Source organism: Toxotes jaculatrix, chromosome 7, assembly GCF_017976425.1.
Source record: "Toxotes jaculatrix isolate fToxJac2 chromosome 7, fToxJac2.pri, whole genome shotgun sequence".
Classification (NCBI taxonomy): domain Eukaryota; kingdom Metazoa; phylum Chordata; class Actinopteri; family Toxotidae; genus Toxotes; species Toxotes jaculatrix.
This window is the reverse complement of record NC_054400.1, coordinates 6,216,790-6,240,954: the sequence shown is the minus strand read 5'-3', so window position 1 is coordinate 6,240,954 and position 24,165 is coordinate 6,216,790. Positions and strand designations below refer to the sequence as shown.

Here is a 24,165-nt window from a genome sequence, read left to right as displayed (position 1 = left end):
GAGAAAAGCAAACAATAGAGGCAAGTCTTAAAAAATAAACATCCTGTGACCCGCTAAGATCACTCCTGCAACCCCTTGAGAAGGTCTAAAACCTCAGGTTGGGAACCACTGTTTTAGAGAACTTTGTGCCAACACTTGTGGGTGGGCCATTTCCTGTTTCAACAAAACAATGCCCCGGTGCAGTAAATGAAGTCAATAAACAAATGGTTTTCCCAGCTGGGTCTAGAGAGCTCAAATGGCATGCACAGAGCTCTGAGCAACCTCCAAACCAACAAATACTCCTGTGGAAAAGTATTCCTTCAAGAGTGGAGGATTGGAATATTACTCTAATGTCCATGGATTTGAAATTGTATGAAATATGAAATGACGTATTATATGAATCAAATCACTCAAAATAAAGAGTCACTGGATGCTGAATCATACTAACAGTGAAGCAGAAAACACAATGGTGACTTTTCAGGGTAGCAAAATATGCTTTTAACTTGCTTTAGTTAGAGGCAGCGTCAAAGGTCTTGATGCTTACAGACTGTGTTGAGGATAGCAAGAGTAACTCAACACCCCTAAACAACTGCAATGGGTTCAGAGGATGTTGGAGAATGCTGGGTGTCCTGTATGCTTTCACCTCTGAAAATTCCCTCTGTCGAGATGAGTGAGCGCAGCAAGTCTACACTTGTGGATCTTTTTCATGAAGATGCAACATCACTCAGCAAACTTTGTCCTAAAATTCTCACACTCTTCTTCATTGTCGGTTTCTTCAGCTGGCCATGATCATGGGGGAATGGACTCTTTACAGAAAGTTTTGCTTTGCTTGCTCATCTCTCTAACCACTACACCAACCACTTACCCAGTAGTTCCTTTTTCCATAGTAATGCAATCATTGTCAAAGGTCAGCCCTGTTTCCATTGTTGTCAGCCTAATATATTCAGATTTACACCAGTTTCCAGGTACATTTATTGAGGTCAGACATCAGTTCAAACCATGATGAATATGATGCCAGCTGAACATACTACTTGCAGTCTGTTTTCAATCATGTGAAGAGAATTTAGAAATCAATGAACTGAAAGTAGAAGCTATCGCCATTTAAAAATACATACGAGTGACAAAATAGAGGAACATAAAAACAATATCACAATGTACAGCCTAAAATATCATAAAGCTGAATCAAAACCCCTGTGATATAGCCTCAACAAAAATGTTACGTTAGCTTCAATAAATTAGCATTTGTTCCAAAGTTATTGTACTGCATTGCATTTCATATCAAAGGCATTTATGATGTTGTGCTCGGTCTGCTCCTTTGCATAACTGTGCTGTGAGCTGCGCCACAAGTGGTTAACTGTAGTTTCGGTTGGTTAGGTTGCTGGTTTGTTGACAATCCAAGGGACTGATTCAACGTGAAAATGCTGCCTTCACGGCGCCTTGTAATCTCTAAAATCCCAGACTCAAAGTTGCGTGAAAACCAAATATAGATATAGTCAATCAAACAGTGCACATTAACATGTAAGAGACAAAAAATGTGCTCACGGGTGGGGGAAACAAGCCATGATTATGACAATTATGACAACCTCAGCCATTTTTGTGACATTTACTTTATGTGGACAAGTAGCTTCCCAGTGGCAGGTAATTTTCAGTTTTATAAACTGAAAAAAAAAAAAAAAAAAACACTTACAGAAAAGAGATCAAATTTCAGTCCATGTTATAGCCTTCTCGTCTTCCCAGTGTTATTTGTAATATTAACATTATGTTAGGCTATCATAATATCCGTTTGTAATACAATGTGTAGTATTCAATGCACTTTTTACCACTGGCCTCTGAGACTGCTGTGAGGATATCAAACATCATTACCATGCCTGGATTTCTGTGCATTGTGATATAATTCTGAAAAAATAGCAAAATTGTATAATTGTGTCTTTTCTGTGACTGTATTTGATCAAACACTGGTCGTGGTCATTTGTTTGGTATACTTGGCTAAAACTAATGTGTTGTTTTATACCACAGTTCTGCAGTACATCCTACCTGCATGATGGCTATAATGTTAAGTTTTTATGGTTATTTTGGAGACTACAATATTATGGTATTGCATTACATGGACAGGTGTTTCTATTATTTTGTCCACCCCACTTACATCACTGAAGGTTCAGAATATCTGTCCAATGAAATATAGGATTTTTTTTCTGTGTGATGGTGACATCTTCGACAGCACCTGAAGGCAGCACCGGTATGGTGGGAGAGGCTGGTGTGTTGACTGACTTCGGCTGCGCTGTAGCTGCCACTGGCACACTAGCTAGCAACCTTGTCAGAGTTAGAGTCATTCGGTTTGACGAGATGTCAATAATGTAACTTTCGGCGTAGTTGTGTTCGGGCTCAAGACGATGATCGCCTGCAGATGAATTCCGTGTTATCGGACCAATTTTTTTGTAACCGAATACGACGTGGTTTTATTAACGTTAGCTTAAGTTACAAGATTGACAAGATAGACGGTTAAAGTTCCTCCGGAGATGGGTAACGCTAGGCTGACCAAAGGTAGCTTATGTAGCAGGTTAGCCAGCTGAATGCGAGATGGAACTAAGAATATTTCCAGATGAATTTCGACCATAAATAAACTGTTTATTTATTCGGGTAGTTGCCTGAGTAATGATCGTAAAAAACTGAGCATTAGTGTCCGGCCGTAGCTGTCAACTCCCGCTGGTCCTGGCCGCTGCGCTGGCCTAGGAAGCTAGCAGTAAGCTAGCTAGCCGCACGTCTGGCTCATCTACCAAAGTAAGTGTTTGCACTCATTAATAATTTGTCGACAGCTTCATCCGTTTTCTTTTTACAACGTGTACAATCCTAAACTTCTAACGTTAACTGAGTAAGTAGCTTAAATACATTTGCATATTTTGCTTGCATGATAGTTAATGTTAACTTCTATAGGTGGGTGTGTGAGGCTGCTAGCCTTAAGGTAATCTATTGAAGCTGTAGCTAATGGTAGCACGCAAGATCAGGGCCTTGATGAGTTTGTCCTGCAGTTGAGTTTCTGGTTGGATCTCATTGTCGATTTGGGATTTTGCAACTCTACCTGACACAACAACCCATGGGTGAACTTGCAGATATCGCTCAGAAAATACTGCATGTTTTCCTTTTAGTTTTGACATTCTTAATCACAGTCATGACATTGTCCACTTAGATTTGCCCATTGTTCAATTAAAAAACTGAATAAGTAGGTAATGTGGAGATTCATAGTTCGGTTATGCGTCTGTTTGATTCTTCACAGACTCGGAAGTATATTTATATTTTGGAGCTTCATGGCGAACTATTGCAGTGGGCTTGTCTTACCTTGTCTAAGATGATTGCTAGATGTATTGCCAGGCATCCTTTGGTCATAGTTTTGCAGAAGTCTAGCGGGTACTAAATTCATGAATGTCATAGGTGCCATATCCTCTTTCTCTCTTTCTGTGGAAAATATTATTACATCACACTGCATGCTTGATGCTTCATTGTGGTGTTTCTTTGCTCTCTGGTCATTGAACATATAAAGGCTGAATCGATTAGACAGGTAGTTTATTGACACAAAATTAACCAACACCAATTATGATTATCAACTAACAGTTTATCTTATTAAAAAAAATGTTCGCTATTTGAAGTTCCTCAATTGTAAGGATTTGCTGCTTTTCTCAGTTACAACATTACTGGATTGCTCAAATAAATAATTGAAAATGAAACTGATTACCCTTTAAGATTTTTTTTTTTGGCTTTAGATGTTTTACAATTTAAAATTGAGGTGGATAAGCTTTTTTTGAACAGAGATCAACAGAAGAGAAAAATGAAAAAAGAATTGTGCGGTAAAGGTGGGACTGGTGAAAATATCTGGACAACATATTTCATATCCATAGTGTCTCCAATCCCAGTCATAGAAAGCTGTACAAACTCAAGAGTTTCTTTGGCTTCTTTCACTAGTATCCATCTAGTTCAAATATTCACTTTTTGAGAACTGCCTGTTCAATGCAGATTTACAATTATGCCATATTTTTCTTTAATATGATTGACCTTAGTGTATATGTAGTACTTTGGAATTTTTCATCCCTCTCCAGATTCACACGTTTCAGTAACTTTGTCACAGAACTGTTTGGAAAGCTCTTTTTTCTAAATGAAGTAGTTTTTACGATGACATGAAAAAATATTTTTTTCTTTCAAAAAAAACCGAAAACATTCTGTGTGATTCAGTGATGTAGAACAGCACAATTTATGATTATCTTTGAATAATTGTCATCTCCTCCTTATTCTGCTGAGTGCAAAATATTTACATCTCCCACTAAGGATTATATTCAGACTCCTGTCCATTTAAATGTAATTAATGAGAAAATTATACATTTGAAACTTGGTTAACAGTAAGCCGGTAAATGCCATGGAGAAACTTCTGTGTTTGATAACGCTTACTGCAAGTAGGCTATTTTTGAATTAGATTTACAGATTTTATAACCTTTTTTCCAGACAATGGTTCCTCTGTACTGCAGCTTTATGTAACACTTGAATTTTGATAACAGTTGAGACCATGTTTCCCAATCATGATATTAAATTCATCACACTTTTCTAAGAAAAAGAAGCCATCATTATTTCTGCTGACATTTTGCATTTAATTGATTGAAGGTTGCGTGTTGTTGATGGCCTCCCTGCCAGCCATGGACACTGTGACAGACACATGCCCCGCGGTGCACCAAAATGGGAACGCCCATCGGGAATCTCCAGACACAAGACCAGCCGCTGCTGTTCTCAGAGTTCATTTCTACCACAGCAGCCAGGGAGCAGCTGACTGCAGCTTACTCGGCTACCCACCTGGGGACTATGTGGCTGAAGAGCTGTGTATAGATGCAGCCAAGGCATGCAGTGAGTACTCAAGCTCTGCAAGCCTGCATAAAGCACCCCCATTCATGTGTTTTGCTGTAACTCAGGGCATAGGTCTTGAGAATAGGTTATCAAGAGGCCACAGTGAAATCTGTCGGCAGAAAAATTGTAGGCTTGTTCAGTCATTCTCCATGCTTTGTATACAGTCTGTCTAACTTTCTTTACTCTGTTTGGGGACAAGCACATATATGGTTGCTTTGCTTTGTTTTGCTTTGCTTGTTTGTTTTTTTTTGTTGTTGTTGTTGTTTTTTGCAGAGGAACAAATTAAGAGTTGATAAAAGTATAAAAGTATGATGCAACTAACACTGAGTAGGGTCGTGGGGGTGTGGGCTAGACTAACCTGCATGTTTTTGGAATTGCATGTGTTTGATGATAAACCAAACACGACTGACATTTTAGATCATCTTTATTGACCTTTTGTTCACCTTTGTTGGTACTAGAAACAGATAGTTTTCTAATGAGCGTCCTGAGGCATAGTCTATTACATTATGTGGTGCCTCAGAACTGCCTCTGAATTAACACAGTTTCTACAGTTATACTGTAGTGTGTTTGTTTACTTAATTTATACAAATAATCAAAGAAAATGTATTTTGATCAAGCTAGTAACATACTGTATAGTATGTTTTAAAGCATGTTACATAATGAAATGGAGAGCAAATTTACAGGACATAATGTGGTTTCTCATTCTTTTTCTGCTTTAGGTATATCACCTCTGTACTACAGCCTATTTGGTCTCTTCCGAGAACAAGACTGCTTGTGGTTTTCACCCAACCATATCTTCCAGCTTGACGAAACAGCTTCAGAAGATTTGTTTTTCCGAATAAGGTAGCATTATTTTTCCTCGGCATTGTGTCTTTAGTATTTTTCCAGATTAAAATTTGAACATCCTTGTGACTTAATGCATTTTCTTTTTTACTGTTTACAACAGGTACTACTTCCCTGGCTGGTACAGTGGTGGGGCATCCCGGGCATATCGATATGGGGTCGCTAAGGGGTCAGAAAGCCCTGTCCTTGACGACTTTGTAATGTCATACCTCTTCTCTCAGGTAAGCACCTCAGCATACAGCCACCCTCTTTATTACATACTGGTTAGAAGTGATTGCTTTAAATGGGTCAGTTTAACAAAAAATTCAAAAGCATTGCATAGTTGTTTGTTCATACATTGCCTTGAAACCTGTTATTCTCGATTAGGCATCAGAAAACAAGCAGCTCATGCCCTTGACATGTGCAGTGATATCACTTTGTTAGCTTCCAGTTACACAAGTCACAGCTTTAAATATCATTTTTAAAGCACTACCCAGGGACACTGATGAAGATAGAGAAGTAACCAGTGTAAAACTGGTAGTTTTTTTTAGATCTCTTTGAGACATCCATGGACAGAGAAGGACTTCAGTGAGTTGCTGTAAACAAGAGGGCTGCCCATCCAAGCAAGTGGCACCAACAAGAGAGCTGGCACTTTCAGTGAGTGCAGTTGTAACCCCCATGTGAGAGGGAACTCAGTCTTTGGGAACAATTTTGCAACTTGCGTGCAAAAATCCACACCTCAGTGTGCACAAAACCCGAATGAGAGAGCAAAATTAAATCCCTACTCACAGTGTTTTTGTCTTTATTCCAAGGCTTTTTCTGTGCTGAAGGTTTGACAGATCATAGCAGGCTCAGAGCAGAGCCATTGTCCAAAAAATGTCATTGTTTGCTGTTAAGTTCCTGTCCTTCTCTGAAACAATTAAGTCTTCCACACTAAGTATTGAAAGGGTACAGTCAGGATACCAGTAAGGCTTGATTGCTGATAGAGCAAAGCAGGAAGCTGCTCCAGCCCCTCAAGACGTGGCAAATTCCCAGGTTTCCTTTGTGGAATTTGACCAATTTTTTTGTGAGGAACACACACCACATTAACACAATATCCACTATGATGATGATAACGATCTAAAAAGCTGCCCCGCATTGTTGTGTAATCTTGAGGCCCTGTCATGTAGAGGGGCCCTCTATCAAAAAGTAGTCTGAAAGGACAAGGCTGGCCACACTTTTTGTTCTTGTTACTGTCAATAAAAGAAAAGACCAATAATGTGTTCGTTTCCCAACACTTTCTAACTTCCCCAGCCTGTCTGTGGCTCTTAGCCCCAAGCCCAGTGGTTCCTACTTAAGATATGAAACTTTTAAAAAGGAGCCACAAACATATACTGTCATTTAAAAAATGACAAACAGTAACAACTGATTGGCTCATGTATGCATTTTTAACAGTTTCTGTTTCTGTTTTAACACAATGGAGGTCTATGGCACAACGGAATAAGCTACATCAGGCTTTGGCTACACAGATAATACTTGGTTTTTATACTTTTCTTGGACTTTTTTGACTGTAAGATAAACTTAGAATCTCACCAAACCTATTCATTAAGACCACTGACATTTTTACTATACGCTGTATGTGCAAACTGTACCATCTGAAAAATATCCCCTGCTCAACATGTCACATTACCAGTGTTGATTATGGGGTGTGACATGGGTCCACAGAAGGGCTTAGTATGGGCCCATTGTGCATTCTTCACCCCAGGCCTACCCAGCGGGTTAATCTGGCCGTGGATGCCTCATTGGCTCACAGTACTACTATTTTGTTCAAGCCTTAGAGGTCACAATGTCTGAACAGAGGAATTTTCCATACCATGGTTAGGAGACCAAACTCAGGGTTTAGGTTACAGTAAGTTTTGTGTGTGGATGTTGTACATTTTCAATTTTGCTGTCTCTCTGTTAAGAGTTCGAGCATTCGCTGTTGCATTTTCGGCGAAGGAAAGCAGAGTTGTAACCACAGTTTTTTTTTTTTGTTTTTCCCCACACGGCACTAACAGTAAAATATACGTGTAGGACAGAAGGAGAAACATACAATAGAGACTTTTTCAGATGGATCATCATAAATCTACATGCTTTCAGTCGACTCATGATTTATATAAACCACATTGCAATAGAAAGGAGGTGTATAGTTTAGGTGAATCCAGGTAACTTGAGCCAGTAATATGACTGGATCTCTGAACTCTGAGTGAACTAAAGGATTATGTGGAATTATGCCTGTGGAAATCTGCCCTGGTGGTTCAGGAAAAGCCTAAAATGGATAAGGGAAGCACAGCTGCAGGGGTCAGTTGAGGGTGTAGCACACTGTGTGTTTGCAGCCAGTAAGCCATTACACATGCTCGCATTCACTCTGGACAGATGTTGTGTTTTGCTTTGTGAAGGATATGTTGAATACCTCACGGTCTAATCTAAAGCCGAGCTTCTGTGTTTGTGTTAAAAAAAAGACTATTATGACTTACAAGGGGAAGTGTGTCTCTGCGTTCACCAGTTGGATGTTGGCTGATACAAAAACAAAATCGAAAGCCTCCAGTTTTCAAAGGGCAGTGATTAAAGAACTTGTGGTAGTTTGATTAGATTGTCTCTTTTTGGCAGGGAAGGGTAGGGAGAAAACACCACTAATGCTCAGGATCAGCAAAAAAAAAAAAAACATCTCTCCATTTGTCAGTTGAAGTAATATAGCAACAAAAGCCAGTCTTTTCCCTAATATTTTATGGACATTGATGAATAAGACAAGACGATGGTTGTCATCTGAGGTTGTGTTCACACTCACGATGTGGGTCCCTTTGTTTGGACCAAAGCAAAAAAAAGAAGAAAGCTCCAGTGTTGCCTTGTAGTTCTGGTCTGTTTACTGTTCACACCTTCTTATAACAATAAAAACACGAGTTGTAACCATGATGTCAGATGAACTGAGAGGAAGCTCATTCATTGGTCAGCTGTGGTTAGCTGTTGTCCTGCACCATCAGTGCTACGGGAATGAAAACAAAATTGGTTCCAGTGACTGACAGCAAGTCATTTTGTACCAAAATGTTCTTTGAGCTGTTATTTATCTTCTCTTGCTGTAATAACAAGCTTGTGAAGATGATGAAGATGTAGTTGAATCACAAATGACAATGGGTAAATACAATCAAAGGATGGACAGGAACGTGGTGAGACTGTGATCAGCCGATAGATAAATTTGTATAGCATTTGAATTCTTCAGGTGTCACCCACATGTCATGTAACTCTGTGGCCAGGCTGCTTTCCATTAGCTCAGTAAACCACGTGCACCAGTGTTTATTTAGAAGCTAACTTAGAGACACATTTGTGCAGTTGTTGTGCCATGGTGTGGTTCACATAGCCTCAGGGAAAACTGAAACTGCTGGACTGATACGAACTCGGGTAGTATACAGACTTTGGTTTTTATTATGTGAGCACAACGTTGTACACATATTCCAACTAAGCACATGAAAACATAAGTGACTTCACTGACAAATCTGTACACACCTCTAAGTGCCATCAGATACCTGTAGTCATAACAGCTACTGTGTTCCTATAATCTTTGTGTGCAGTGGAGGAGTGACTTTGTGAATGGCTTGGTGAAGATCCCCAACTCCCATGAGACTCAAGAAGAGTGCCTCGGTATGGCTGTACTCGACCTGACAAGGACAGCCAAAGAAAGACAGATGTCTCCACTGGACATCTACCACACTACAAGGTACAAGTGAAAAACAAAGGCTGCTTTTGACCAGATCTGAAATGAGTACCAGTTAAACACGAATTTGTGTAATAGAGCCAGTTTCAGCACCGATGCCAATACAATTCTTTTTTGATACTTTACTTGGAGGAATGTCAGCACTTTTTTCTACCAAGTTTTACAGTGCAGAGTTTATACATTATGTCCATAATTTGATATTTGTAATGGATTCAACACATCTATCTTGATGCTAATAACACAAATCTGCTGAATCTCTTCCAGTTACAAGTCCTTCTTGCCAAAGGACATGAGAGCTCAGATCCAGGACTGCAATTTCTTGACACGTAAGCGAATCCGCTTCCGCTTCAAGCGCTTCATCCAGCAGTTCAGTCAGTGTCGGACCACAGCGCGCGACCTCAAGCTTAAGTACCTCATCAGCATGGAGTCCTTGGAGGAGGCCTTCTACACGGAGACCTTCCATGTCAGAGAGCCATCCAGCGGACAGCTCATCATCCTGGTGGCGGCAGACACTGGCATCCAGTGGTGTCGAGAGAAATTGAAGGATTCTGACCAGGTTGGTGCTGTTGTTAAGTTTGTTTTTTTTTTTTTGTCTTTGTTCTACTGTAATTTAATTAACATGTGGGACTTTTTAAATGACCTTTACTCAGAACAGTATAAAATGAATGCAACACAGGAAGCCACTACTTCCCATATCATCAGCCTAAAAGGAACTAATACACAGACACCAATGTTGAGACCAGAACTACAGTTCTGTACACCCAAAAGAAGAGAACAAGAAAATGAAAACTGAATCACATTCCAAAAATTAAGCAAAGTTTTTGTATCACAATGGAGTTCTGTCATTTGGAGGCATAAGTTATATGAGCCTACATCTGTGGCTTCACAGAAAATACTTGGTTTTAAGATAAATTGTTGGTTTTTGTCATGAAAATATGAATTATTATACTTTTGTTATGCTGTTTTTGGCCAGGAGTTGCAGACCTTGTGTGATTTTCCTGATGTCACTGACATCAGCATCAAACAGGCCAGCAAGGAGGGCGCTGCGGAGAGTCGAGTGGTCACCATCAACAAACAAGATGGCAAGAATCTGGTAATTTAATTTTTCAAACCTTTGTACACTTTTTTCACCAGAGCAAACTGTGCAGCATTTGGTTTCCTCCCCTGCTTTTTTCATGCAGAGAGATATATAGAAAGAAAATGACGTGGTGTCAAATGCACAGTTTATGTTTACACCTTCAGGTCTGACAGAATCCTCCTGATGTGCTCTGTTGTGGTTTTTCATACTTTTCAGGAGCTGGAATTCCCGAGCTTATCTGAAGCACTTTCCTTTGTGTCCCTAATTGATGGTTACTATCGGCTGACCACAGACGCACATCACTACCTTTGTAAAGAAGTGGCACCTCCGAGGCTTCTGGAGGCCATCGCTTCTCATTGCCATGGCCCAATTTCGTAAGTGATGAATAACAAAAGATGATTTATGTTATACAGCATTAATTATTCATTCAAAATCAAGATTTAATAAATAACAACACATAATTATTTGAATTAATTTGAATGCAGCCCACGTAGCCTAATTCGAAATTTTGCTATTGAAATGACACGTTATACTAATCTGTGGCTCCTCCACTGCCTCACTCGAGTGTCAACAAAACTTCCAACTGACACAACAGTCACTCCTCCTCTTCACAGCGGTTAGCCAGGCACAAAAGGAAGTGCAAATGAGCACAACCACATATTGTGTTCTTTATGTTTCTCACACCTCTACCTCTGCCACTTCCAGCGTTGACAGCTGAATTGTACTAATTAACTCTGTGCTGGCAGCAATTAAACTTTCCACATTCATGATTAGTACAGCATTCTACAGGAAGAATATGCTAAAAATGACCTCAGTCCTTCTTGGTATGGATTCCACAAGGTCTATGTTGACATTGATTGCATCATGTACTTTCTACCACATGCCAGAGATGTTCTGTTGAATTCAGATCTGGTGACTGGGGAGGCCACTGAAGTACACTAAACCTATTATCATGTTCATGAGACCCACTTCAGACTTATTTTGCTTTGTGACATAGTGCAGCACGCTTGAAGTAGCCATTGGAAGATGGGTAAATTGTGGCCATAAAGGAATGCACATGGTGAGCAACAATATTCAGACAGGCTGTGGCTTTTTAAACGATGATTGATTGGTATTAAGGGGCCCAGAATATGCCAAGAAAACACTCACCGCACCATTACACCACTATCACCAGCCAGAATTGTTGATACAAGGCAGTCTTCAGCTGTCCAGTTTTGGTGAGCCTGTGCCCGCTGCAGCTTCAGATTTCTGTTCTGGGCTAGCAGCAGTGGAACCTGACGTGATCATGTGCTGATGTAGCCCATTTACCTCGAGACGCTATGTGTTGTCCATTCTGAGATGCTTTTTTTTGCTTACCACAGTTGTAAAGAGTGGTGGCCTTTCTGTAAGCTCCAACCAGTCTGGCCATTCTCCTCTGAACTCTCTGATCAGCAAGGACTTTCCATCTGCAGAGCTGCTGCTCACTGGATATTTGTTGTTTTTCACACCATTCTGAGTTAAACTCTAGAAATTGTTATGTGTGAAAATCCCAGGAGATTAGCAGTCTCAGAAACGCTCAAACCAGCCTGTCTGGCACCAACAATCATGCCTCGGTCAAAGTCACAGAGATTTTTTTCCCCCCATTCCAATGTTTGATGTGAACATTGACTAAAGCCTCTGACCTGTATCTGCATGATTTAATTAATTGCACTGCTACCACATGACTGGCTAATTGGAGAATTGCACAAACAAGCAGATGCGCAGGCTTTCCTAATAAAGTGCTTAGTGAATGTGCATTTCAAAGTAGTGGCCCAATTTTTACAAATGTTTCTGAGGTGGTTGGTGTTTATATCCTATCTGAGCAGGTTGTATTGGTTGTACTTAGTTTCTCTGCTAACGTACAGGCAATAAACTGCTGTAACTATACTGTATGTTGTGTTTTTGTTTTTGTTTTTTTGTTGCAGAATGGAGTTTGCCATCAGCCGGCTTCAGAAGTGTGGAAACAAGCGGGGCCTTTACATTTTGAGATGTAGCCCTAAAGATTTCAACAAGTATTTTCTGACTTTCCCTGTTGAGGTAGGTAACACTCTCCTGTGGTAGTTGGCACATTTGAACACAATAATAATAGTAAATGACAAAAATATTAATTACAGTGAAAATAATTAATGTAACATAAGATGGAAACTTTCATAAGATGAAAGAATTTCTTTGTTACACAAAGTTATGGTTTCTGTTATATATTACAATGAACTGTGAGTATAGTTTTCACTCCCTTAATCTCATTAACACTTATTGTTTAACTATGGGAAGATTCTGTCAGTCAACCTCTTTTTAACCTTTAGTGGAGCAGCAGTATTTAAAGCAGATGACAAGGTACTGTTAAATTTTCAACCATGTCATTTAAAGAGGCTCAGGTGATCTCATAATATTAGAGAGCTTGCTTTTGTCACCATCGAGGAATCTCTTTTGCTCTTAAAATGTCTTGGCATTCTTTGTTATGTTCTTGGTGGCCAATATAATATAATTATGAGCACTGATGGTATTGTTTTGAGCTCAAGAGCGAGATATTCAAATGATCTAAAGTCCCTCAGGTCAATGTCATCACACACAAACTGTATAGAGAAAATGGCTGCAATCCCTTCTCCTTTCCTGTTTTGTCTGACTGGCTGATACCAGTGTTGCTACTTCTGAATTATCAGATCATTAACCAAAAAGGATTTGTTAGCCAAGGATCTGACTATAAAAATAGATAATTTCAGATTTCAGTTCTGCGTATATGTGTTGATGGTGGTTGGTGGAAGAGATACAGGCAGACAGCCTATCTGCGCTGTCCTTCGCAGTTATCCACACATTCTTGTTTGGGTATGGCATCCCAAGGGCATGACGTAAGTTGGCACCGACTTGTCTGGATCCAGTGATGTTTGACTGAACCCCATCAGGTTTAAAGAAGTCTTTACAGTTCCACGAGATACTGAATTGTCAAGGAACTTTATGCCAGGCATGCCGATGTCAGCAGTCTATTGAGGCCAAGGAGTCTGCTAAAAGATTCGATTCCTTTCCCCAAAGTTGAAATGGGGTGTGAGATGAATACATTTTTCGATTGGCAGGTGCTGAGTTTCTCCTGTAGCAGGAAAAAGTCTTTCTTTTCTGGATGTCAGAGCCAGTTTTTCTTTGCAGAATGATAAAGGACCCTTTGTCAATAATAATCCTCATGTTTCTTGGATGTGCAGAGAGGATAACTGGCAACAGCTCTGTTTGCTCCCCAACAGACAGCCACATACTAGGCAGAATACCTTGCAGCATTTTACCATGTGGCATTGCATTAGAGTACACTGGTACAATCCTCCCTCATAGGAGTATAAACTGCAGAGCAGCAGCTTTGTGTTTATTAAGCCTTCAAAATGGACTGCTCTTGTCACCTGTGACTTAGCAGCATGTCTACAGAAAAACAGCAGCCTGAGGGTTTTTTTTTATCAGGTGCTATTGTTACTCTGAAGAATCCTGACCTGCATTCTGTGCCAACTTTTAGTTCTTGACAGTTTTTAATACTCTGTGCTATAGAGAAATTTTGGTCGTTCAATTCAAAGTCAGACTATAAAAGGGTACATGTAAAGTAATCCATTTTCATTGTCAAACTGAAACCTGACCTGGTGTTCCTGCTCAGAGTGAGGGTTTTGGTATTACCAAATACCAGTGGAATAACCGATGATTCACTTTCTGAAACTTAAATTACATCCGTTTCCACTGTCTCACCTCCCCCTTCTTTTGTTCCAGGTGTATGACACTGTAGAATACAAGCACTGCCAGATAACCAGGTCTGCCAGTGGGGAGTTTAACCTCAGTGGAGCCAAAAGAAACTTCAGTAGCCTGCAGGAACTACTTAGCTGCTACCAAAAGGAAACTGTGCGCTCTGACAGTGTAATTTTCCAGTTCAACAAGTGCTGTCCACCTAAAGCCAAAGGTAAAGCTTTGTCCATTATACATTTTTATGATTAGTCAACGGTAGCACAGTCTGCTACTAGATGCAAGCACACATGGAAAATGCTCAGTATCCTAACAGGGAAACATCTCTATTTATCCAGTTGTTTATAAGCGTGCAGGCTATTCGATTACACACTGGGCTTCTCTATCAAATGTGTGTATAAGGATCTCCTACCAGTTTACAAGCATGGTAAGTGAACTGGGATGATCAGGCTGGTGTCCATGAGCGTCCAGCTGTTTGGTTTTTATATTCTGCAGAATACAGAGGCACCATTTTGGTCTCCTGATAAGAAACAAATAAACGGCCTTACACAAGTTTATGCTGTTCAAGTGCACCCCAATGTGATGCATACCGTTGTGTTATTACCATTGTGAGTTTTTACGTGCATACCAACTTAGTCACTAAGTGTGGGGAAGAGCATTTTCCGACCTGGGAACCATGGAGTACAAACTAACAGCCAGGCTGACTCAAAGATGTCTCAGTCCTTGTGCTTTTGTAATTAAATGAAAACTGGTCTGAGAAAGAATTCTCAATAACAACTTGATGGGGAAATGCAAAGTTTCAACATGTCCCATACTCCCATCTCTGACTCACACTATCATTTCTTAAGTTTTTCTGTCAGTTAAACTCTGAAGTTTCACTTTTAACTTAGAAAACTGAAGCTAGTGAGTGGTTTAATATTAGATTATTTTCTTTCCACCAACAGAAAAGTCCTGCCTGCTTGTGTGCAGGAGCAACAAGGGCTCAGATGTGCCTCTGTCTCCATCACTACATCGACATAACATCAGTCAAATGGTGTTTCACAAGATCAGGAAAGAAGATCTGGAATTTGTAAGCTTAGTTTGCATTTTCAGTCCTATCATGTGTCTGTTTCCTGATCTGTGTGACATGGTGTGGCAGTTTCACTGCATCACCTATACAGTGTCATCATTTTGCATGCAAGTCAAGCTATGAGTTAATTACCATAATCGCCTATTAAGGGTGAGAATTTCCTGTTTATGATTTTCAAATTAATCTTGCAATCACTATGTGCCCGTCAGATGGAGAGTCTTGGTCAAGGGACATTTACAAAGATCTTCAAAGGGGTCCGCAAGGAGCTGAGAGACTATGGACTCGTGCACCAAACAGAAGTTGTCATGAAAGTGCTGGACCAGGCCCACAGGAATTACTCTGAGGTGTGTGTCTTTAAAGCTGCACTGGGTTCAGCTTTTACAGCCACTAATTAGTTATTGGTGAAAATACAAAAAGTAAACAGCATTTAAAGGTTAAAACTAAAGTGTATTCATCATCCTGCACTAGGCTGGAAGAGTCCTTGAGATGGTTTGTTTTTGTTTTTGTTTTTTTTGTTTTTTTTTAACCAACAGGTTAATAGATTGACTGATTCCCAACCAGGGGTGTATCTACCCAGTTTTTTCTGACATGGGCACATAAATAATTCTGTATTGTACCTTTGTCTTGTCCTGCAGTCTTTCTTTGAAGCTGCCAGCATGATGAGTCAGCTGTCCCATAAGCACCTGATCCTTAACTACGGCGTTTGTGTCTGCGGAGAAGAGAGTAAGTCTTCTTTAGAGAGACATTCAACCACTCTCATCTAGTCGTGCTACAAGCTGTATGTCTTCAAATGTCCTCAACACAGTACCTATTAATTTGACAGCCATTGTGAGCTTGTGTTCTTATGTTCTAATGATGTCAAGAGTCTACCATGCTCTGCTGTAATCTTGACCGGCGTCTTTGAGCCTGAGGCATGGTGGGCTATTCTTAGGAGGATTACAATACCCTGCCCCAGAAAGTCTTTCACCTGCCAGCACTCACACGCATGTCTGAATGGCTCAGAAGCTGCACTAATAAACTGGAAATACTAAGACAAACAAAAAAAACTTTTAAAAGCAGCAATTGGCAGTGTTTTTAGTTCGTTTTTGTTCTTGTTTGGTACGGTATTATTTTGTATTTGCATGGACAACTAACAAATATAAAGGAGCTTTATCATTTTCTGTGTTAGTTTTTGGTAATTCCAATGTAAATTTTTTGTGTAATTACTTGTCCATACTACTGTATATGTCGGTGTTTTCGGTACTAGACCTGTAGAGATGCACTAAATCAGAGATGTCCTACATGCGAGTGCTGTGAAAGCGCTTGCAAAAATAACACGCGGCTCCACTACATCTGCACAAGTAGATCTCATTTGCACTTGCGGGTTTTGGCGATGTAATGTCATCATAAATAATGTCATGTGGGATGACATGAAATTTCTATGAAATGTGATCTTTCAGACATCATGGTGCAGGAGTATGTGAAGTTTGGCTCACTGGACACCTACTTAAAGAAGAACAAGAACTCTATAAACATCCTGTGGAAACTTGAAGTGGCAAAGCAGCTGGCCTGGGCCATGAACTTCTTGGTACGAATCCATGTAGTGTCAGATTTGCTTCAGTAGTTAACACATTTAATTTGATGCAGAAATTGTAATAAAAAATGAAATAGAATGTTAAACTATAAGAAGATTAATTGATTATTTTCTCATTGTTAGAAAGAGACTGAGACTAAATCACTAATTTTCTGTACCTACAGGAAGAAAAGAATCTTGTCCATGGGAACGTATGTGCTAAAAACGTTCTTCTGATCAGAGAGGAGGACCGGAGGGCTGGGAACCCCCCTTTTATCAAACTGAGCGATCCTGGCATAAGCATCACTGTCCTACCCAAAGAAAGTGAGTTTGTCTATTCTGAGCTTCACTGTAATACAACTCTTTCATCAACAGAGGGCAGTAGGGTCCTAATTAACAAGGTTGTGACAGCAGTGAGATAGGACCATCTTAAATCCACATTCCATTGGATTGCTAAATTGTGTGCTGTGCTTTGTTACAGAAAATAATGATACAACACTGGTATGCTATCAAAATAAAGACAAGGAGTTTTGTTTCACAAGAACTGCTTTTTTGTTGCTAGATTTGGAATGGTGGATTATAGAGTGCAGGAATGCATTCAGTTACTGTAAACGGAATCAGTTCTATTTTTGCACTTTATTTGAAAATGAAGAATTTATTAACATTGATGGGTTTTTGTTTGTGATCAGTCCTGATAGAGAGGATCCCTTGGGTGCCCCCTGAGTGTGTCGAGGACCCTGCCGACCTGAGCCTGGCTGCAGACAAGTGGAGTTTTGGCACCACACTATGGGAGATCTGCAGCGGTGGGGAGAAACCTTTAGCAACACTGGACAACTCTAAGGTAGGCCTGTGTGGTTTGACCTAAAATATATGCAGTGTCAAGGTATGTATTTAGCATTGGATTGCTAAATTGTGTGTGTTTCATGGTATGGTACAGGACATTTTCCCCTTAACTTCCCCCCTCTTAATTTTCTTAATTTCAGTAGAGTGCTTTAAATGAAGCACAAGATGCAGCGGAGTTGGGAATTTCTCTGTATCTTAAAATTCTGTTAGGTCTCAGTTCATTTATATATAATTGCTGATACAGCTTGATGTATTTTAAAATTGTATCTCTATAGCTTTTATGACTATAGGATCATTCACAATGTTATTATTATGAATACACATGATGGAAATGGTGAGCAGCTCGGCAAATTTCCCAACATTATCGGTATTGAAAAGGGCTCTTTTTGAAATTTGATTTAGGATTCTCTGTTTGGCATCCACAGCAGGTTGCAGTTTTACAATTCTGGCCAGAAACACCCTGTGAATTAAGTTATTGGTTGTACAGCTGAAATATCTTGTCCTAATATGACACCTCTCTCCAAAATGTGTCCTTTTACCTATATGGAAAATCCAAAAAGACAGTTCAGTTTCAACATTATTTATGCATTTAGATGTTTTTTATCATAAGCAGAATCTGCACATACAGAGGCTGTTTTTGAAATGTCTTTCAGAAAACCTTGTTCTACGAGGACCACCACCAGCTTCCTGCACCAAAGTGGGCCGAGCTGGCTAATCTGATTTCCAGCTGCATGGACTATGAGCCCACATTCAGGCCCACGTTCCGCGCCGTCATCCGTGACCTCCACAGCCTCTTCACACCAGGTTGGTGTATACCCCTTACCAGCTAGCCAACCAAAATGCCCCAAATGTTTTCACAACAGGGAATTTAGGTCACAGCAGTGTTGAATCTCAAATGTTCTCACACACACATATCCTCTGACCACAGACACATTTATCATACTGTCTTCACAAACATGTCTCAGCTCCTGTTTTTATGAGCTCATTATCAGCTGTTGGAAAGACTTCAGTGTCCAATTCATCCCATCTGGAAAGTGATTATAATTCACTCAGTTGATGTTGATTTATCTAAATTCTGAGCTGTCCCACTATCTCTTATTTGTATGTGTGTTTTGTGTTCCCAGACTATGAGTTGATTGTGGACAGTGACATCCTGCCAAACAAGACAGTGAGCTCTGCCTGGTCGACTGGAGGCTTTGAGAATCAGGAGCCCGCTCAGTTTGAAGAGAGACACCTCATATTCCTACAGCAGTTGGGCAAGGTATGAAGAAGTGTGGAAACTGTGCTTCTGAGAGCAAATTAACCCACGATAACGGGTCGGCATCCATTATACTCTGAAGACATTTCAGCTGAGCACACCGTCTTTTTGTTTGAGCAGTTTTCATTTTTATGGACTTGCACTGAAGCTCAAAATGCTCTGTACCTTGCTGTGTTGCATGTTCTCAAAGTAAGGAAGCACCTGTAGTAAAATATAAGTCATACTCTGATGAAAAAATGACGGCTTACTGACGTTGGTCTTCTGTTTTAGGGAAACTTTGGCAGTGTGGAGATGTGCCGATACGACCCACTTCAGGACAACACTGGAGAGGTTGTGGCTGTGAAGAAACTTCAGCACAGCACTGCAGAGCACATACGAGACTTTGAGCGAGAGATCGAGATCCTGAAATCCCTGCAACATGAGAACATTGTCAAGTACAAAGGCGTTTGCTACAGTGCAGGTACAACTAACTGGTATTTCAATAGCTTTGTTCTGGTACCTATATCTTCCAGAACTAAAAACCTTAACAAACTTTAAAGTTTCATTTCTTAATGCAAAACCAGGTACACACATTCAAATTCTCCTTATAACATTAATATAATAATAATGATAATAGACTCACTTAAATTGTAAATTGGCTGACTTAATCACAAACTTCAGTATATTTGAACTGTGGGCCAATACTTAACGTGGCCTGTCACAATAATGGCATGGTATATAAAAGATATCCAGTAAGTTCATACAATTTATCTAAATATGTTAGCTGCGTCCCCTACAGAGGTTCTCACCATGTATTACTACAATATAAAAGGCTTATTGTGTATTTGAAATTGTGGTAATGGGAGAGTTAAGGCCTATGAATTTTGGGGGCCTTTTTCCTTTTTTTGCTGACAAAAGATGTTAATGTAACTTAATAGAGTAATAGTGTAGCACAAATGTGCTTATCACATAGTTAAACTGCAGAACTTTCAAAAGTCCCTAACTCAGTGAAGCACTTTCTGAAGCACCAGTGGGAATGATGGGTCTCTGTAAATAATATTATAAAGAGTACATTCTATTTTGTTTTTTTTTTTTTGTTATAGCATCACTCACCTCATCATCCATCTGAATACTGGGAAAGAAGGATAGATATCACACTAATCCTTCAGTGAAATCTGCAAACCTTCATGGCTATACAGTGTATATGGTGATTTTTATTTATTTATTTATTTATTTATTTGTCTGAATGTCTGTCCCCTTCAGGACGGCGAAATCTCCGTCTCATCATGGAATATCTTCCCTTTGGAAGTCTACGAGATTACCTCATGAAAAACAAAGAAAGGATCGACCACAAGAAGCTTGTGCACTACACTTCTCAGATCTGCAAGGTTTGTCGTGTTGTCAAGTTTTGTAACGTACTTTCTGAAGCTGCTGACAACTCGAGCTACTAATGTTTTGTATTGTTTTTTGTCTCCATACCCTGTGTTCACAGGGTATGGAGTATCTGTCAAGTAAGCGATATATCCACAGAGACCTGGCAACAAGAAATATCCTTGTGGAGAGTGAGCTGAGGGTGAAGATTGGAGATTTTGGCCTCACCAAAGTTCTGCCTCAGGACAAAGAGTACTACATGGTCAAAGAGCCGGGAGAGAGCCCCATATTCTGGTCCGACTGCTGTTATATTGTTTTATTTTTTACTGCTTTGTATCTCTCTGTAATGTTTTGTTCTCTCTGACAAAAGTCTTTACCATCCTCACGATGCTGTACATAGCACTGATACTGAACAAGTGTTTTATTGAGTGCATTTTTAGATTTTATACCAGAATTTTGCAGGGTTTTAATTTAACTTTTCCTCTTGTAACCAATCAATAACTTGTTAGTAGAAATTCGTGTTAAGAAGTTGTTGGTAATCCTAACCTGTTTTCCATTTCTTTTTGTTGTGATATTGTTTTGAAATCCAAACTGTGATAAATGACATTGTTCTGAAATTGTCTTGCAAACTCACGTGTTTTTCAGGTATGCCCCGGAGTCGTTAACTGAGAGCAAGTTCTCTGTCGCGTCAGATGTATGGAGCTTTGGCGTGGTGCTTTATGAGCTTTTCACCCACAGCGACAAGATGTGCAGCCCTCCTGCAGTAAGTGATAACACACTCACAAGCATGCATGCACTGGCTTTTTCACTGTGTGTGTAACTTAATCCCCAAAATCACTGTTCAAAAATGTTCCTAATTGCAAAAAAATAAAGTAGTAGAGTAGAAGAAATGTTTTATTACCCAGTCTTTCATAAGTGCCTAATAACTCAGTACATTACATTTGATTTAAATCGCTGCTACGCAACAAATTACAAACTGAAGCTAATTTCTTATTTTGATTTCCATAATACTATATGGTCTTTGCTGTTATCACTCTCCTCTGAGGATCCCATTGTAATTTAAGTTTAATTGGCGTGATGCTGTGGTCTAGGGGATAACACAGATACCAAATAAACTTTAAAATCCTCCACTTTTCCCACACTGTCTGCCTGCCTCTCAACTTGTACACCAACTTTGTCATTTTAAAGGCATGTAGAAACATGTAGGAAACCTTCCAGCTGAACAAATAAATTGACCACAAGGAGCAGATCTGTCAGCCTGTCAGTGTCTTGCAATTTATGTATTTTGACATCAGAGGACAGTGACTCGTGTTCTGTAAAAAGAACAAACAAACCTGACCCTGACGTTTGAACCCTGAAAGCTTTCAAGTAATTGTCTGAACGCCCCAGGGTAAGAGGCTTTTTCCCTTCCTCCTCCACCTGAACCATCATACCTTAGCACATTTGCAGAAATGTATTCAAGCGGGACCCCCTCCTCATTTCTGAATGCTATAAAGCAGATTTCAGTGTCTCGGTGTACGCTGTCAATATTCTGAGCAGGATATCCACTCTCAAAGAGCCAGCTGAGCCAGGCGTCAAGCGTTATTCAAGCGTTAATTATGCCTTTAACGTGCACACTTTTCCATGCTGTATCTGACATCTCATTTGCCATGTTAACCTATCTCTGCTCAGGGTGCTTCTCATGTTTGGCTTCTCTTAATCATAAGACAAGTCACTCGTGTTAAGTCAAGTTCTGTACATTGACCTGTTCAGATACTGAGTCAGGTTTATTATCTGTAAGGATCTTATTTTTTTCTCTAACTCTTATAGGTTTTTTTATACTTTGTCTTGGCTGTCATTTCTCTGTTCAGGTTTTCATGTCTATGATGGGGAACGACAAGCAGGGACAGCTGATCGTCTATCACCTCATTGAACTCCTTAAATCAGGCAGCAGGCTGCCTCAGCCTCTGGGTTGTCCCACAGAGGTAGGAAGATGGACTGCTGTTTTCATTTGTCACACCCATGTACTCTTACATACTGTATAGATAAATACTTAAATTCATATACGCACACACTCGCAATAATCAGGGACTTTTCTGCATTCAGAACAAGCTGGACTGAGACTGAAGCAATACGCCTCCACCTACACAGCCCCTCGCACTTTTTCTCGTACTGCCATTTTCAGTGTGAACACCCCGTTACCTGTCATTTCTGTCAGGAGTAATTGGTATAAAATGATTTTTGCTCATTTTTGGATGATCAGACAACTAATCCAGCTTCTTGGTGGTGGGCTTTGGAAGTTTAAGAATATTGCAGAGTCCAACCTACAATCATATTATTTGATTGAGTTGGATAAAACCACTTAAGTGAGCCTTTGACTGATAAGTCTGACTCAGAGTTATGAGTACTTTCTCCACATCCAACAGCTATTATCTCAGCTAGTATCTCCCAAAAGAACTATAGAAGTAGCAAGAAGCTTTTGGCAAAATAGCTGCAATATCATAATCACTGGCAGCTACGTCAAAATCCAGTTACACCACTGATACAATTAATTCAGAAAGTTTAAAGTGCAAACCACTCGCAATATGAAACAAAACAGATTTAGGAGATGTATGTACGTTCTTCCCTTGTCTTTCAGATACATGAGGTCATGGAGGAATGCTGGGACAACGACCCCAGCCTGCGTCCTTCTTTCAAGGAACTCGCCCTGCGGATCGACTTGTTCAGGGACAGTAAGGAGTTTTAAAATCACCCAAAGTGCCCTGCTCCTCTTCAACCGAGACGCTCTTAACATTGTTGTCCTGTTTGTGGCAAAGGGACAAAAGGCCAAAACGAGGTCCTTCTCCTGCTGAGTCCTAGAGCAGTTTGTGATTGGAAGAGTGATGGTTCACGACTAGGACCAGCTCAGAAACTACTACCAAGGTGCCTTTAAGCAAGGCACTCAACTCCTATTTTCTATAGTGGAGCCGGCTTAGTTGCCAGCAGAAGAAAATGGAGGCATGGATGTGTTGAACTGTTGAAGGTGATGTTGCTGAACGAGAGCAAACGTTCGATAAAAAATCCTGGATAAAGTTTTAAAAGATGAGTTCAAGAGTTTTTAGAGACTTTGAGTAGACTATTGCCAGGCCTGAAGCTAGAGATGCTTGTGTCAAACAAGGTCTCTGTGTGTGTGTGTGTGTGTGTGTGTGTGTGTGTGTGTGTGTGTGTGTGTGTGTGTGTGTGTGTGTCAGTGAGAGAGAGAGAGAGAGAGAGAGAGAGTTTGTGTGTATGTGTGAGTGAGAGAGAGAGAGAGCATGTGCGTTTTGTCCACGTAAACAGCTAGCAGGGCTAGCTCTTGCCATCCCCTTTTCCCCTCACCTGAAGAGAAATGGACTAATAGAGCTGAGTGTTTTCTATGTATTTGTGTATATACCTGCAGTATATTTGTGTACATATGTCCAGAAAATTTTTATAATTTTATAAAATGAAAATATAGTAAATACTATATTTGAACTGCCAGAAAGGTGCAAATGAAGCACATACAAAAATCTCTTGTTTTATGTTTTCATTGTGAGAGGTGGTGTGAAAATTAAAGAACAGTTTAATTCAGCAGCGTTCTTTGTACAGCTAATTTTTGTGGTCCATCCCTTTGAAACTCATTTACACAGCATTAATGTGAAAACGCCTAACACAATACTTAAAGACCATTTGTAAATATCTTTAACACTGGTCTGTTAAGCAAGAGGTAGGATGTAACATACTCCATCATACTTAAGATATCCAATGATAACAAGTAGTGAAAGCTTTTTTTCTAGAGCACAGTGACTTTCAGGGAACTTCATAAAGATCTTTACCAGGTGAAAGTTCACACTGTGTATGGTGTGTGCTCTAAACTACTAATATTTAGCATCTTACAAAAGAAGTT

The 24,165-nt window shown here is 39.9% G+C and overlaps 1 protein-coding gene across 1 annotated transcript; it reads left to right on the top strand.

The window, feature by feature from the left end:
• Positions 1-2,264: 2,264 nt before the first annotated feature.
• On the top strand, positions 2,265-23,846 carry jak2b (Janus kinase 2b). Its single transcript, XM_041043130.1, has 24 exons — positions 2,265-2,757; positions 4,624-4,860; positions 5,580-5,703; positions 5,807-5,924; positions 9,267-9,412; positions 9,674-9,965; positions 10,383-10,502; positions 10,704-10,861; positions 12,431-12,542; positions 14,241-14,427; positions 15,155-15,279; positions 15,489-15,623; positions 15,915-16,002; positions 16,719-16,846; positions 17,017-17,155; positions 17,521-17,672; positions 18,328-18,478; positions 18,799-18,935; positions 19,203-19,392; positions 20,175-20,299; positions 20,404-20,576; positions 20,928-21,045; positions 22,133-22,246; positions 22,900-23,846. Exons 2-24 carry the CDS (start codon positions 4,638-4,640, stop codon positions 23,005-23,007), a joined length of 3,363 nt encoding a protein of 1,120 aa, XP_040899064.1. The 5' UTR covers positions 2,265-2,757; positions 4,624-4,637; the 3' UTR covers positions 23,008-23,846.
• The last annotated feature ends 319 nt before the right edge of the window (positions 23,847-24,165 follow it).